At 40.9% G+C, this 13,041-nt stretch overlaps 1 protein-coding gene across 4 annotated transcripts in view; it reads right to left on the reverse strand.

Annotated features, from left to right (window-relative positions):
- Positions 1 to 1,353: 1,353 nt before the first annotated feature.
- The window catches only part of arhgef25a (Rho guanine nucleotide exchange factor (GEF) 25a), a 141,697-nt gene continuing 130,009 nt past the window's right edge, over positions 1,354 to 13,041 (reverse strand). For 3 of the 4 annotated variants that reach the window (XM_062053097.1, XM_062053099.1, XM_062053100.1), the window contains 3 exons: positions 12,554 to 12,786; positions 12,343 to 12,471; positions 1,354 to 2,330 (listed from right to left, as the gene is read on the reverse strand). In XM_062053097.1, the coding sequence (XP_061909081.1) occupies positions 2,208 to 2,330; positions 12,343 to 12,471; positions 12,554 to 12,786 (485 nt within the window). In that variant the 3' untranslated portion in view covers positions 1,354 to 2,207. The remainder of the gene's footprint in view (positions 2,331 to 12,342; positions 12,472 to 12,553; positions 12,787 to 13,041) is intronic. The other variant, XM_062053098.1, reaches the window with a different exon arrangement.

The following is a 13,041-nucleotide window of genomic DNA, read 5'->3' on the forward strand; positions in this document are numbered from 1 at the left end:
GAGTAATATTTTCTGATCCACATCATATCTTATAACTGATAGGAGTGTTCATTTTCTTGATTAAAAATAAAAAAAATAAAAAAACAAACTTTAACTATAATTTGCAATTCCAGTAGGAATTGCGTGTGAGCGCTCCGATGCTGAAGCTGAACTGAAATGCTGTTTGGATGTAGAATGACTGTTGGAGGCGTTTGAATGTTGAATGCACTGCACGACTGCTTATAAATGCCCACAAAAACTGGCACTTGTCTCTTGCTTGTTGGAAAACAGCAAAACACCACAGGCAAATCCTGAAAACATGAATGTGCAGTAAATGAGTGTCTCCGTGGTGATGGTGCATATGAATCTTCATATAAATAAGGTGCTCTGCACCACTGTACAATTGCACATGCATCCGTTGTGCATCGCAGGCAACACGGCCACTAACAGTGCATACTATTTTATAGATTACACACGCTGTTTACTGTGTGGTATTTGGATGTTAGTAAATCAGGCCTTTAGTGTGCATGCGTGCATTGTTTGTTTTTTTATTTATTTTTTAGAATGTGCTGTCGCTGAGTCCTGGAGTGACGTGAACATTGCCGCATTTTCAGGTCCAATTCAATTGGAGTCCAATTGTATTAGGTTGCTTTGTAAATATTACCTGTTGCTTGCACACATTGTGTGTATTAAGCTACTTTTTAAGCTACATATATTTACTAATTGACTTTTAATTTATCATGAGAGTTGTGTCATCTCAGTCTATTTTATGTTCGTTTTACATGCTTTATGTATTTGTTCTTTTTTTAGTTAAACGTTTCTTACCCTTGACAGTCCATAGTTTTCTCCTGCTTTTAAATGTTTGTTTAAACTACTGTGCAGCACTATGTGAAACTGTTATCGTTTTTTTTTTAATTTGCTATACAAATTAAGTGGATTTTGGATTTTTTTGGGAGTTATGGTGTAAAATCAGACATAATTTGTACAATTCATTTACATAACATGTAAGCACCAAATTATTACTTTCCCTAAGGGATCACTACTGTAATCTAATGTTACTTTTTTTTTTTTTTTAAAAGGTGCTGCTGATTCTCATATACATTTGGCATCATGTTTAATTATTTTCATCTGCGTTTGAAGTATGGCGTGGAAGCAATATGTCGACCCCTACTGGCCGAAAACAAGAACAGAACGTGTCAGAAAAGACAACTTCATCTCTTAGTCATACCCACAAATGGCCTCTGGAGGGGGCCAGAACACTTTATTTTATATTATATTTATATTATTTAAATATATCAAACAAAACAACCGTTGCACAACCATTTATTAACTAACTAAATTGTATGTTAATTATAAAACATGTGAGTGAGAATAAGAAAGCAAACAACTGATTACAGGTTTTTAATTGTTGGACATTTCAAATTATAAAAAACAAAAGGGACACCAGATAAAAAAAAAAAAAACAGATGAAATAAACATCCTTGCTATCGTAGCGGTGTCCAACACTGTCCAATCTGATCTGCGCCACTTGACCTTTGACCTGCAGGTGGTGCAAGTCCAGCGAAAAGCCGAAGGAAACCTAAGAAACGGTTTCTGCAGAGGTGAAGATGCAAGTCCCCTCATGTACATAACACTTTTTGTGTGTGTGAAACATAAATAGCCAACTCAACAGTTAACCGAGGAATCCCCGCATGCACTACTGCATGTATTACTGCATGTATTACTGCATGTATTACTGCATGTAGTACGGCATGTGTTACTGCAGTTCTCAGTTCTTTCCAAAGGGGCGAAAAGAAAAACATTAGCGGTAAGTACAGGAGGAGCTCATGCACATTCTCATGCACGCACAAATGTCCACACATTGCTGCACACACATTGAAAGGCACACTCCAGTGACCGCCCCACTTCGGAATGAATATTTGATGCTCAAACTGCCCCACATACAAACAAGTACAAAGCAGTAATTGTCAGAACACTGATTGTCTTTTCTTTGGGGGCCCAGTGACATCCAGCTGGGCGATTGAAGTTCATGTGCACACAAGATGACTGCACCTTCATCAACATTGGAAAGCTGTCTCTCTCTAAGAAACAAAAAAGTCATTTTACAGGTGCAGCCTTAGGTTCCTTCATAGGTTCCTTCAGATTCCTGAAGCAGATTTAGGGGCCGTCTTCATGTTTTCTGGTCTTCGTGCTGTCTCGCTGACTCACGAGACAGAAGCCACCAGAGTTTATAGGTCATCTTCAGAAAGCTGGGCGAGGTTGCTAGGGCGTCGTCCAGCTGAGGGACCGGAAAACGGAGCCTGGCTTCCAGAATCTGCCGCCTGACCCCTGCGGCAACCATCGCCTGCTCTCTGCGGGGCGGAGGGAACATTTCTCACACCAACAGAATGTATTTCAATGCATTTATTCAAGTCACAGAAAAGTAAAACCCTTTCCCTGCTCAGGAAAATAGCTATGTACAAATGAGATGTTGACAGCCTCACTGTGAGTAATGCCTAGGCCCAAGTTCCTTGTATTCGCTACAGGATATGTACGGGAAACAATTATCTGCGTTTGATAGGCATCTCTTACCGACTTCCTCATCTGACTGAGCCTGCTTCCTGTTTGTTATGTACCAACTAAGCCAGTCCAGCTTGAGTCAATTGAGAAAGCGGCAGAGAACAACAAATGCTGCCTTGTCGCAGTCCAGCCCCACAGATGTCTCAACAGAGTGTGAAGTTATGCTCGACAACAAGATGCTTTCATTGACGACAGGCTGTAAAGAGCAGATTTTCTATTTTTTATATTTATGTCACAATTAAAAATTGATATTCACAATACGGTCAGGTTGCTGCAGAAAGTCTCTATGGACTCTCCAGCTGGTCATGAATTCTGCTGCTCGAGTGTTGACTAGATTGATCCCATTTCTTCTATACTAACTTGGCCGCCTAATTAAAATCCTCAGCCTCACTAATAACACTGGAAATGGGAAGTTTGTGATGTAGGGTACATTAAGCCTCGAAGAACATAATATGGCTGGAAACGACTCTCTGAGCATAATTGGTGGAACTTTCTGCTCAGGCCAGACTCACTTTACTCTCTCAACGTAGGACATCAATTATTTTGCCGTAAAATATACATACTCATTCACTTATTTTCTATATCACTTATCTTCAATAGAGTCACGGGTAAGCTGGGGACCAGAGAAGAAACTTGGATTTTAGAAGTGTGTGTGTGTGTGGGGGGGGGGGGGGGGGGGGGGGGGGGTACAACTGGTTTGCGTGGAAGAGGTGTGGCTTGAAGAGATTAGATGCATGTTTTGAATGGGAAACAAATAAATTATTTATTTTTGTACAACATAACAAAATCAACAGAATCAAATAAACAACTTTACTTTTTCAAGATGGAATTATGATTTTGTTAATGTTTACCTTGTATGTCCCTAGCCGGGAATCGAACCATGTCCTGAACGAAAGACTGATCTTTAAAGGCCTACTGAAACCCACTACTACCAACCACGCAGTCTGATAGTTGATATATCAATGATGAAATCTTAACATTGCAACACATGCCAATACGGCCGGGTTAACTTATAAAGTGCAATTTTAAAATTCCCGCCACACTTCCGGTTGAAAAACTCCTTTGGATATGATTTATGCGCGTGACGTCACAAAAGCAACGGAAGTGGTTGGACCCCATCGGACCCGATAGAAAAGCCTCTTGTTTTCTTCGACAAAATTCCACAGTATTCTGGACATCTGTGTTGGTGAATCTTTTGCAATTTGTTTAATGAACAATGGAGGCTGCAAAGAAGAACGTTGTAGGTGGGATCGATCGGTGTCTTAGCGGCTAAGTACAATACTTACAGCAACACAACAAGGACTACTTACTACGCCTAGCCGATGCTTGCCGCCAAACCCACGGATGAAGTCCTTCGTCGCGCCGTTGATCGCTGGAATGCAGGTGAGCACGGCTGTTGATGGGAAGATGAGGGCTGGCTGGCGTAGGTGGAGCGCTAATGTTTTATCATAGTTCTGTGAGGTCCGGTTGCTAAGTTGCTAAATTAGCCTTAGCGTCGTTAGTAACAGCATTTTTAAGCCTTACCAGGCTGATAATTTTTAACCGTGTAGTTACATGTACATGGTTTAATAGTATTGTTGGTCTTCTGTCTATCCTTCCAGTCAGGGGTTTATTTATTTTGTTTCTATCTTCATTTGAGAACGATGCTATCACGTTAGCTCAGTAGCTAAGTGTGTCACCGATGTATTGTCTTGGAGATAAAAGTCACTTTAAATGTCTATTTCGCGTGCTCGACTCTCATTTTCAAGAGGATATAGTATCCGAGGTGGTTTAAAATACAAATCTGTGATCCACAATAGAAAAAGGAGAGAGTACATAGTTCTGTGAGGTCCGGTTGCTAAGTTGCTAAATTAGCCTTAGCGTCGTTAGCAACAGCATAGTTAAGCCTTACCAGGCTGAGAATTTTTAACCGTGTAGTTACATGTACATGGTTTCATAGTATTTTTGATCTTCTGTCTATCCATCCAGTCAGGGTTTTTTTGAATTTAGTTTCTATCTGCATTTGAGACTGCTATGCTATCACGTTGGCTACGTAGCTAGGTTAGCTTCTATTTTTTTTAGCTTCGAAAATCTGAATATTATTAATCGTGTATTTACATGTTCATGGTTTAATAGTATTTTTGATCTTCTGTCTATCCATCCAGTCAGGGTTTTTTTAAATTTAGTTTATATCTGCATTTGAGACTGATGCTATCACGTTGGCTACTTTGCTAGGTTAGCTTCTATTTTTTTAGCTTCGCAAAGCTGAATATTATTAATCGTGTATTTACATGTTCATGGTTTAATAGTATTTTTGATCTTCTGTCTATCCATCCAGTCAGGTTTTTTTTAAATTTAGTTTCTATCTGCATTTGAGACTGCTATGCTATCACGTTGGCTACGTTGCTAGGTTAGCTTCTATTTTTTTAGTTTCGCAAAGCTGAATATTATTAATCGTGTATTTACATGTTCAGTCACTGTGAATGTCCATTCCGCGTTCTCGACTCTCATTTTGAAGAGGATATAGTATCTGAGGTGGTTTAAAATACAAATCTGTGATCTACAATAGAAAAAGGAGAGAGTGTGGAATCCAATGAGCCAGCTTGTACCTAAGTTACGGTCAGAGCGAAAAAAGATACGTCCATCACTGCCTCTCAAGTCCTTCATTGTAACGTTCCTCATCTACGAATCTTTCATCCTCGCTCAAATTAATGGGGTAATCGTCACTTTCTCGGTCCGAATCTCTCTCGCTCCATTGTAAACAATGGGGAATTGTGAAGAATACTAGCTCCTGTGACGTCACGCTACTTCCGGTACAGGCAAGGCTTTTTTTATCAGCGAGCAAAAGTTGCGAACTTTATTGTCGATTTTCTCTACTAAATCCTTTCAGCAAAAATATGGCAATATCGCGAAATGATCAAGTATGACACATAGAATGGATCTGCTATTCCCGTTTAACTAAAAAAATGTCATTTCAGTAGGCCTTTAAGCCATTGAGCTACCAGGTATCACATACAATTTAGCAGCAATTTGCGTCCTTATTCCCTTAGCAACCACATGAATACTTTTGTGTGAAGCACCAGACTCCTCTGGTTTGGATTTTTGTATCTGTCTTACTTGTTCGTGATTTATATTGCTGTGTGGAAAGTGGAGACCAACCTGCTCTCATCTCGACTGCTGATTGGTCAGCTGCTGCATGCTGTCAACGATTGTCACGTTGGCAAGAAGGAAGCCCCAGAAAACAAATCAATGAGCTTGTGGTCGGTCTAAAGGTGCAAGCTACAGACTGAACAGCAGTTTTTCGCCTGGCACTAGTGTTTGACTTGTCTGCATTTATTAGCGTAACATATTTTTTGGACGTAAAAAAAAAAATACAGGGGACAAAAACAGCTTTATTTAAAAGTGCAGGTGACATGTCTCATATGTCTCATAACATGTTATCCTATTCAAAACACTTATTTGTTTAGTTTTATTTTGTGCACTTTAAAGTACATTAAAATGCTTAATCAGTCATGACTGTTTCGACAGCTCCTCCCTTCCTTCTCACACAATGCACTATTCCATGTTACTACACATGTGCAGACTTGATTCCAAAAACTAGACCAAAACAAACCTGTTGGGATGGTCATGAGATATTTGTATGAAAATTGAAGCGGTGTTACCCAAGTGGAATTGAGAAGAGGAGAAAAGATAACATTTTTTAATTAAAACCAGCCGAGGTGTCAACATTGTTTTCAGTGACCCAGAATGTAAGAGATCAACACAGCAGGAGCTACTGTCGGTGCAGGATGAACATGGAAAGTGAATTCGTAAATTCGAAAATGTGGAAGTTATCAGCACTAGTGTAAATCCTGTCTGATTATAATCAACGCAAGTCATCAGAATCAGGAAATACACCAACTTATATTCTTGTCTCCATGAAAGACAGGTATCTATATGTGTTAAACATGCTTGTATTTTTTATTAAAAAACCTTTAACATGTTAACAAAATATGTCTGTTTCATAAATAAATGAACATAAATATATGTATGTATATATATATATATATATATATATATTAGGGGTGTAACGGTACACAAACATTTTGGTTCGGTATGTACCTCGGTTTAGAGGTCACGGTTCGGTTCATTTTCGGTACAGTAAGAAAACAACAAAATATAAATGTTTTGGTTATTTATTTACCAAATTTGTGAACAATGGCTTTATCCTTTTAACATTGGGAACACTATAATAATTCTGCCCACGTTAATCAACATTAAACTGCCTCAAGTTGTTGCTCAGATTAAATAAAATGACAAAACTTTTCTTCTACATATAAAAAGTGCAACCTTAAACAGTTTCAAGTCAACTCATCATGCTTAATTTATTACAGCATTTGGGAAGCCTGTAGTTGATTTTTATTATGTAAATGTTATATTTTTATCAACATGTGATAGCAGGGACCCTGCCATTCAAAACTAGGCTGCTCCATTACTAATGATTAATGGAACTATAGCTGAAAAAATAGTACAATAGCAATAGGAGAGACTATTCATCCCTGAACACCATGGAGTTCATGTAGGCTTTATGATGCAGTTGCATTATTATAATAACTATCAGAGACAGAAACTCTTCATTTAACATAATGTATTTTTTTGCTGCTTCAACACAGCTCAATCAACACAGAAAAAGGTAAAGTGAAATAACAGACAGACAGGGCTTTGCTGTTCGTAACACACACACACACGCACACACACACACACAGACACACACACACACACACACACTCACACACACACACACACACACACACACACACACACACACACACACACACACACACACACACACACACACACACACACAAACACACAAACCGCAAAATGAGCTAACGTTACGCTAAAAGCGAATTAGCCTTCACCTCAAGCCAGGACTGCGAGCGAGCTGAGCTGCAGTTTATATTTCTTGAAGGTCAACGGGCTCATAGTGATGTTACTAGTAGTTGACTGGGAGGTGTTTATTATCATTTGGGGAGAGTCCGCTGCCTGATGCTTACCTGCTGAACGCTAAGCACTGACTACATGCGCTCTGAATACGCACTGCTGATTGGCTGTTACCGATCTGAATACGCACTGCTGATTGGCTGTTACCGCTCTGTTTGTAACCAATCAGATGGTTGTGTGGGTGGGACAATGCTCGGTGCTATGTAGAGTACTGACAGAGACAGGCAGAAGGTAGCGGAGCAGCTTGTTAAGACTTTAGCTTAGGCGGCTACTTTATATGTTTGTGTGGAAACTCGTTCGGTACACCTCCGAACCGAACCGAACCCCCCAAAAGAAAACAGTTAAATACAAATACACGTACCGTTACACTCCTAGTATATATAGGTGTATATAAGATGCAGGCAAGAACTCAAGAGTTAACAGTTTTGTCTCATTCAAACACTTTCACCGTGATTACCTCTCTTTTTACCACCGGTCACACACTTCCGGCCTTCACTATAATGGCACTACCTGTCACAGCTGGTCTAACGGCACTAACAAATTACACTTTATTAAGTATTGACCAATGCACCTAATAGTTACCATAAAGGCTTTGGGATCAGTGATACTCATTGCGCGAGATAATAAGATAAAATATTCAGGCGTTGGCTGTGGGAAATTCGGGACAAAAACATAGGTGCAAATTTATTGTGTTCAGCGCTTCAGTCGAAACCGTCAGCAGGTACGAAACCTCTCTTACACAAAAAACTTTGCACTGACCTATTTGAGAAGACATGGACCAAAACAGCCCGTTTGTTTTTATGTGTCTACCCTGCAGCTCTCCCATGATGCACCAAGCTTACCTCTGTGTCTTTGTATGCTGTTTATGTGTTTAAATATCATTCCTCCACTGCCCTTTAATAGTTGCTCCTGTCCGTCGCAGAGTTGTAGACAACAGCCTTATTAGCAGTACTGTATGATATTAATAGTATATCAAAATTGCTACTGCACACACTTCTATTATGAATAAAGTGATTGTTTAAGGGCATGGTTCTCCTATTTTGGCCTTTCATCCACTGTATATACCAAGGGTCGGCAACTTTTACTATCAGAATACCATTTTCCATAAAGGAAATACTCTGCAGCTGCAAAACATAACACAGCTTATAATCGTTAAATTTATACAGTATTTATCTTTTCTGTTGCAACAGAATACAACAAACAGAAGTGCAAACTGTGCATGTGTAACAACAATGCATGTTTTGCTAATTTCTCACCACATATGAAGCACATGTAGGCAAAGGAATCTGTTTATGCAGAATTAAATTATGTAATTTTTTTCCAAGATTTGTCTTTTTTGGCAGGTGTTCATGATTATCTAAATTGCTGCAGAGGTCACACTTAGAGATGGGATTTATGGCTCTTTCAAGGGAGCAGGATCTTGAGGAGCTGTTCCTCTCAACGAGTCGTTCAAAAGAGTGGCTCGTTTATTTTGTTACATAACACATAAATCATGGAAACTATAATTTGTAACATTTAAAATGTAAGATTTGTCTCAGGATGCTTCAAATTTTCCCATCTCAACAATATGAACTCTATTGGCAGAAATATTCTGAAATATTATTAATTAATTAATTTGGCTTTTGTTTTTATTATATGCATTCCATTAGGTGGTACAGTAGCCCTTTGCTTTGACAATAAGATCACTATTTTGTATTTTCCCTACCTAAAAAAACTCTGAGGCACAAAAAATTTATTGAGTTTAATTGCAAATTAAAGATTTTCAGCAACATTTTAAAAATACAGAAAAAATTAACTAATAAGAATGCAATGTATATTTTACATTTAAATATAATTGTGCGTGTGATAAAAATGTGAATTCCAAACTGTGCTCCCCTCATACTTGTGAACTCTCCCGATTTTCCCAGGAGACTCCCGAATTTCAGTGCCTCTCCCGAAAATCTCCCGGGGAAACCATTCTCCCGAATTTCTCCCGATTTCCACCCGGACAACAATATTGGGGGCTTGCCTTAAATGCACTGCCTTTAACGTCCTCTCTCACCTGAAACCTTCACCCCTTAACAGCCGCATTCTGTCCAGGCGTCCGCTTTTCCTCCATATAAACAGCGTACCGGCTCAGCCACATAATATTGTAGCGTTGGACGGGTTTAACAATTGTCTTTACTCGAAGATGTCAAGAAATGCTGACACGTTGTACAATATTTTAACTGGTTCAATGATAACGCAAGGCATACTTGATCAACAGCCATACATGTCACACTGACGGTGACCGTATAAACAACTTTACCACTGTTACTAATATGCCCCACACTGTGAACCCACACCAAACAAGAATGACAAACACATTTCGGGAGAACACCCGCACCGTAACACAACATAAACACAACATAACAAATACCCAGAATCCCTTGCAGCACTAACTCTTCCGGGACACTACAATAACATCTATGGCTTTTGGAGCTCAGTGCACAACTGCACACACAACAAGAAGGAAAAGAAGCAGAAGAACGAAGAAGAGACATGGCGACGACGAGTAAGAAGAAGAAATACGCTTGCAACTTCCAAAATGATTGGAAAAAAGAATTTCATTTCATCCAGAAAAGCTCGAAGGGGAAGGGTATTGCTGCCTGCACCTCAACCCCGCCCCCGAAACCACGCCCCCCTCCCCAACCACGCCCTCAACACCCCCCCCCCCCCATCTCCCGAATTCGGAGGTCTCAAGGTTGGCAAGTATGGCTCCCCTACCTGCTAAAATACTTTTTCTCAGGCGCTGCTAGCGCCCCCTTACATCAGTAAAAGTGGTGCGCATATGTACCGTAAGCAATATAAAAATGGTTTGCAAACAAATGACACCAAAATGGGAATCGCCTCTTATAGTTGACTTGAAAGAGCTGTTCAAAAGACTCGACTCATTCGCGAACGTCACATCACTAGTCACACTTAAGAAGCCACGTCTCTGTCGTGTCAAACTGCACACGGCAGACAGGCAGACGTTGGCTACTATGAGCTCCCTTTGGATGCATTCACAGACTTCTAAGTTGGACATGATACAACTCCTCCGGGATGCCAACCACTGGTGGATTCTACACATGTCCAAGCATTGAGTCAGATGGCGGCTCCACATTGCTTTTTTTGCTTTGGAGTTTTTCCTGTTACTCCATCCAGGAGTCCTAAAGTGCTTCCATACAAAATAACTTTTAACGGGGTCATATTGTAATTTTTTTATTTTTTTTACTTGTTAAACACTTCCTTGTGGTCTACAGAACATGTAATGGTGGTTCTTTGGTCAAAAAATTGCACAGATTGCACATCTTCAAACCGCTTTCGGACATCCCTTCAGAATGCGCAGTTTTGTGGGAGGTCTTATTTACATGCCTCCACTTTGACTGCATCTTCTCCCTGCCAGCTACGTTGTAGTTTTAGCGCTTCCATATGGAGTCTATTGACAGATATAAGTTAGAACAGTACGCTACTTTTTATTAAAAGTGGTGACAGCGGAGGATGCATGTGCATGTCTGCCCCACAACTAGAGGATAGAAAAAAAGAAGGATTGTATTGACTACAACGTTGGACTTGCGCAAAACTCTTCGCGTAAACTTTTACCCTTTTTTGGAGATGTCCGCTAACATCACATGCTGGAAAAACGTCAAATGTGTCACGGCGTGAATGCATGCCGCTGCGCATACTGCAATGAACCCCGCGGAGCGCACCTCGGGACACACCCACGGCCGCTCATCTCCTGCACGCTTCACTCGGGCGGCAGCAAGCAGCTGCAGTCAATCAGCACTCAGTGCACCTGTCATTGATGAGCTTCCCGGGCTTCTTAAGCCAGTGCAGACCTGCGTTCCGGGCAAGAACGTAATCATCTGTTGGAGTACCGTAAGCAATCATAATGCTCCATGCAATCTCGCTCTCTCTCTCTGTGTGTCCTCCACCGTCGTGTTTAATTGGTCTCATGTCTTCCTTGTCGTCCTTCCTGCAGTCTGCCTTCGTTCCTCGTGACAAGCTGTGCGTCTCGTCTTCCCCCGCGTTCCTTCTGCTTCCCTGACTGCTTCTTGGATCTCGACCTCCCGCTTGGACACGGACCTCGTTGCTTCTCTCCAGCCCCCGACCGCTTGCTTGCCCACAGACTGCCTTCTCGCGCTGCCCCTTTTGGACTTGCCTCTTGCTCAACACTATCGGTAACACTCAACAGCTAATCTCCACACATAGTCTCACACATACACACACACACTTTGGATTCGTAACACTCCATTTCCCTTGGTTAATTATATTATTTGTTTGTTATTATATATATAGTGTATGTATATAATAAATACATAGAGCTTAAAACTATGCCCACTGTTGTCTGTGCCGTCTACTCCTCTCGTACATAACAAAATGTTGTGAAAATTCTAAACGGCTTATTTAGGGGAAGTATGAAGGAAGATTGTTTTATAAATATCGCCATACATTTAAATTTCAAATAATCAAGACTTACCCAGATCCCAAATACACAAAAAAGGTAAGAAAAGTTGGTTTTGCATAATAGGTTTCCTTTAAATAGCTTTTCTAGGGAATTAGCCCTATAAAAACAACACTGAATTGACTTACAATTCAGAAACTGTAATTAGGTCTTTTTTTTTACCCAACCAGCAGAACAACTCCCACCATAATAATTTCTAAGTGAGTCAAATAAATAATTACAATTCTCTAAATAGTTTTCTTAATTTAGGAATGAGCACATTGTTATTACACTGCCAATTAACTACACCAGATTGCCTTCTGTTTTCCTATTGATTTTTCTAACGTGGAAGTGCAATTACGTCTCCTGTAATGTGCATTAACAAGCATGTGCACTACCTGTGAAGTCTGTGTTGGGGGTGTGTAGAGGCCATTGGAAACAGTGGGACAGCTCTGCTGATCGGACAAGGTCAGCTGGACATGCGATGGAGAAACGCTGCCAGCGGTACGTGGCGGCACCAGAGCAGGCTGCAAATGCAAAGGATTGTGTTCAAAAGGGCAATTAGGTCAGAACGTTGTGACTGTGTGATAAACACGAGTTAGGTCATACTACATCCTGCAGCAAGAAGGTCTCACTGGGACCTCGAACCGGGCCTTGGCTGGGCAGGAAGAGGGCAGGCAGAGAGGTGTTATGAGAATGGAGGGAGGGCAGTCTGTGGCGGTCGATTGAAGCAGAGGAGTGGGGCCTAAGGGCACTGCCGGTGGACGGGGGCGGCCTCATGCAGCGACCCAGGCTGTTGGACTTGCTTTCTCGTCGTTGATACTCGATAGGGGACTGTAAGGCTGAAACACACAAAGAACTCAAGTCAGTTTTATTCATAAAGTATAGCACTAATTCACGAGACAAGTTGTCTCAAGGCTCTTCACGTAAGCAAAAACAGTAGATCTACTAAAGCCTGGTGTATATTCTCGTGTCATGTAACTTGCGAAGCGACGTCGTCTTGCCCCCTGCCCCTGCGTACCTTCCCGCAAGCGTTGCATGCACCTCCCAAAAATCCTAGCTTTGCGTTGGTGGCGACACAGACCGCTGTGATTGGT

This window comes from Entelurus aequoreus, linkage group LG07, assembly GCF_033978785.1.
Source record: "Entelurus aequoreus isolate RoL-2023_Sb linkage group LG07, RoL_Eaeq_v1.1, whole genome shotgun sequence".
Lineage (NCBI taxonomy): Eukaryota > Metazoa > Chordata > Actinopteri > Syngnathiformes > Syngnathidae > Entelurus > Entelurus aequoreus.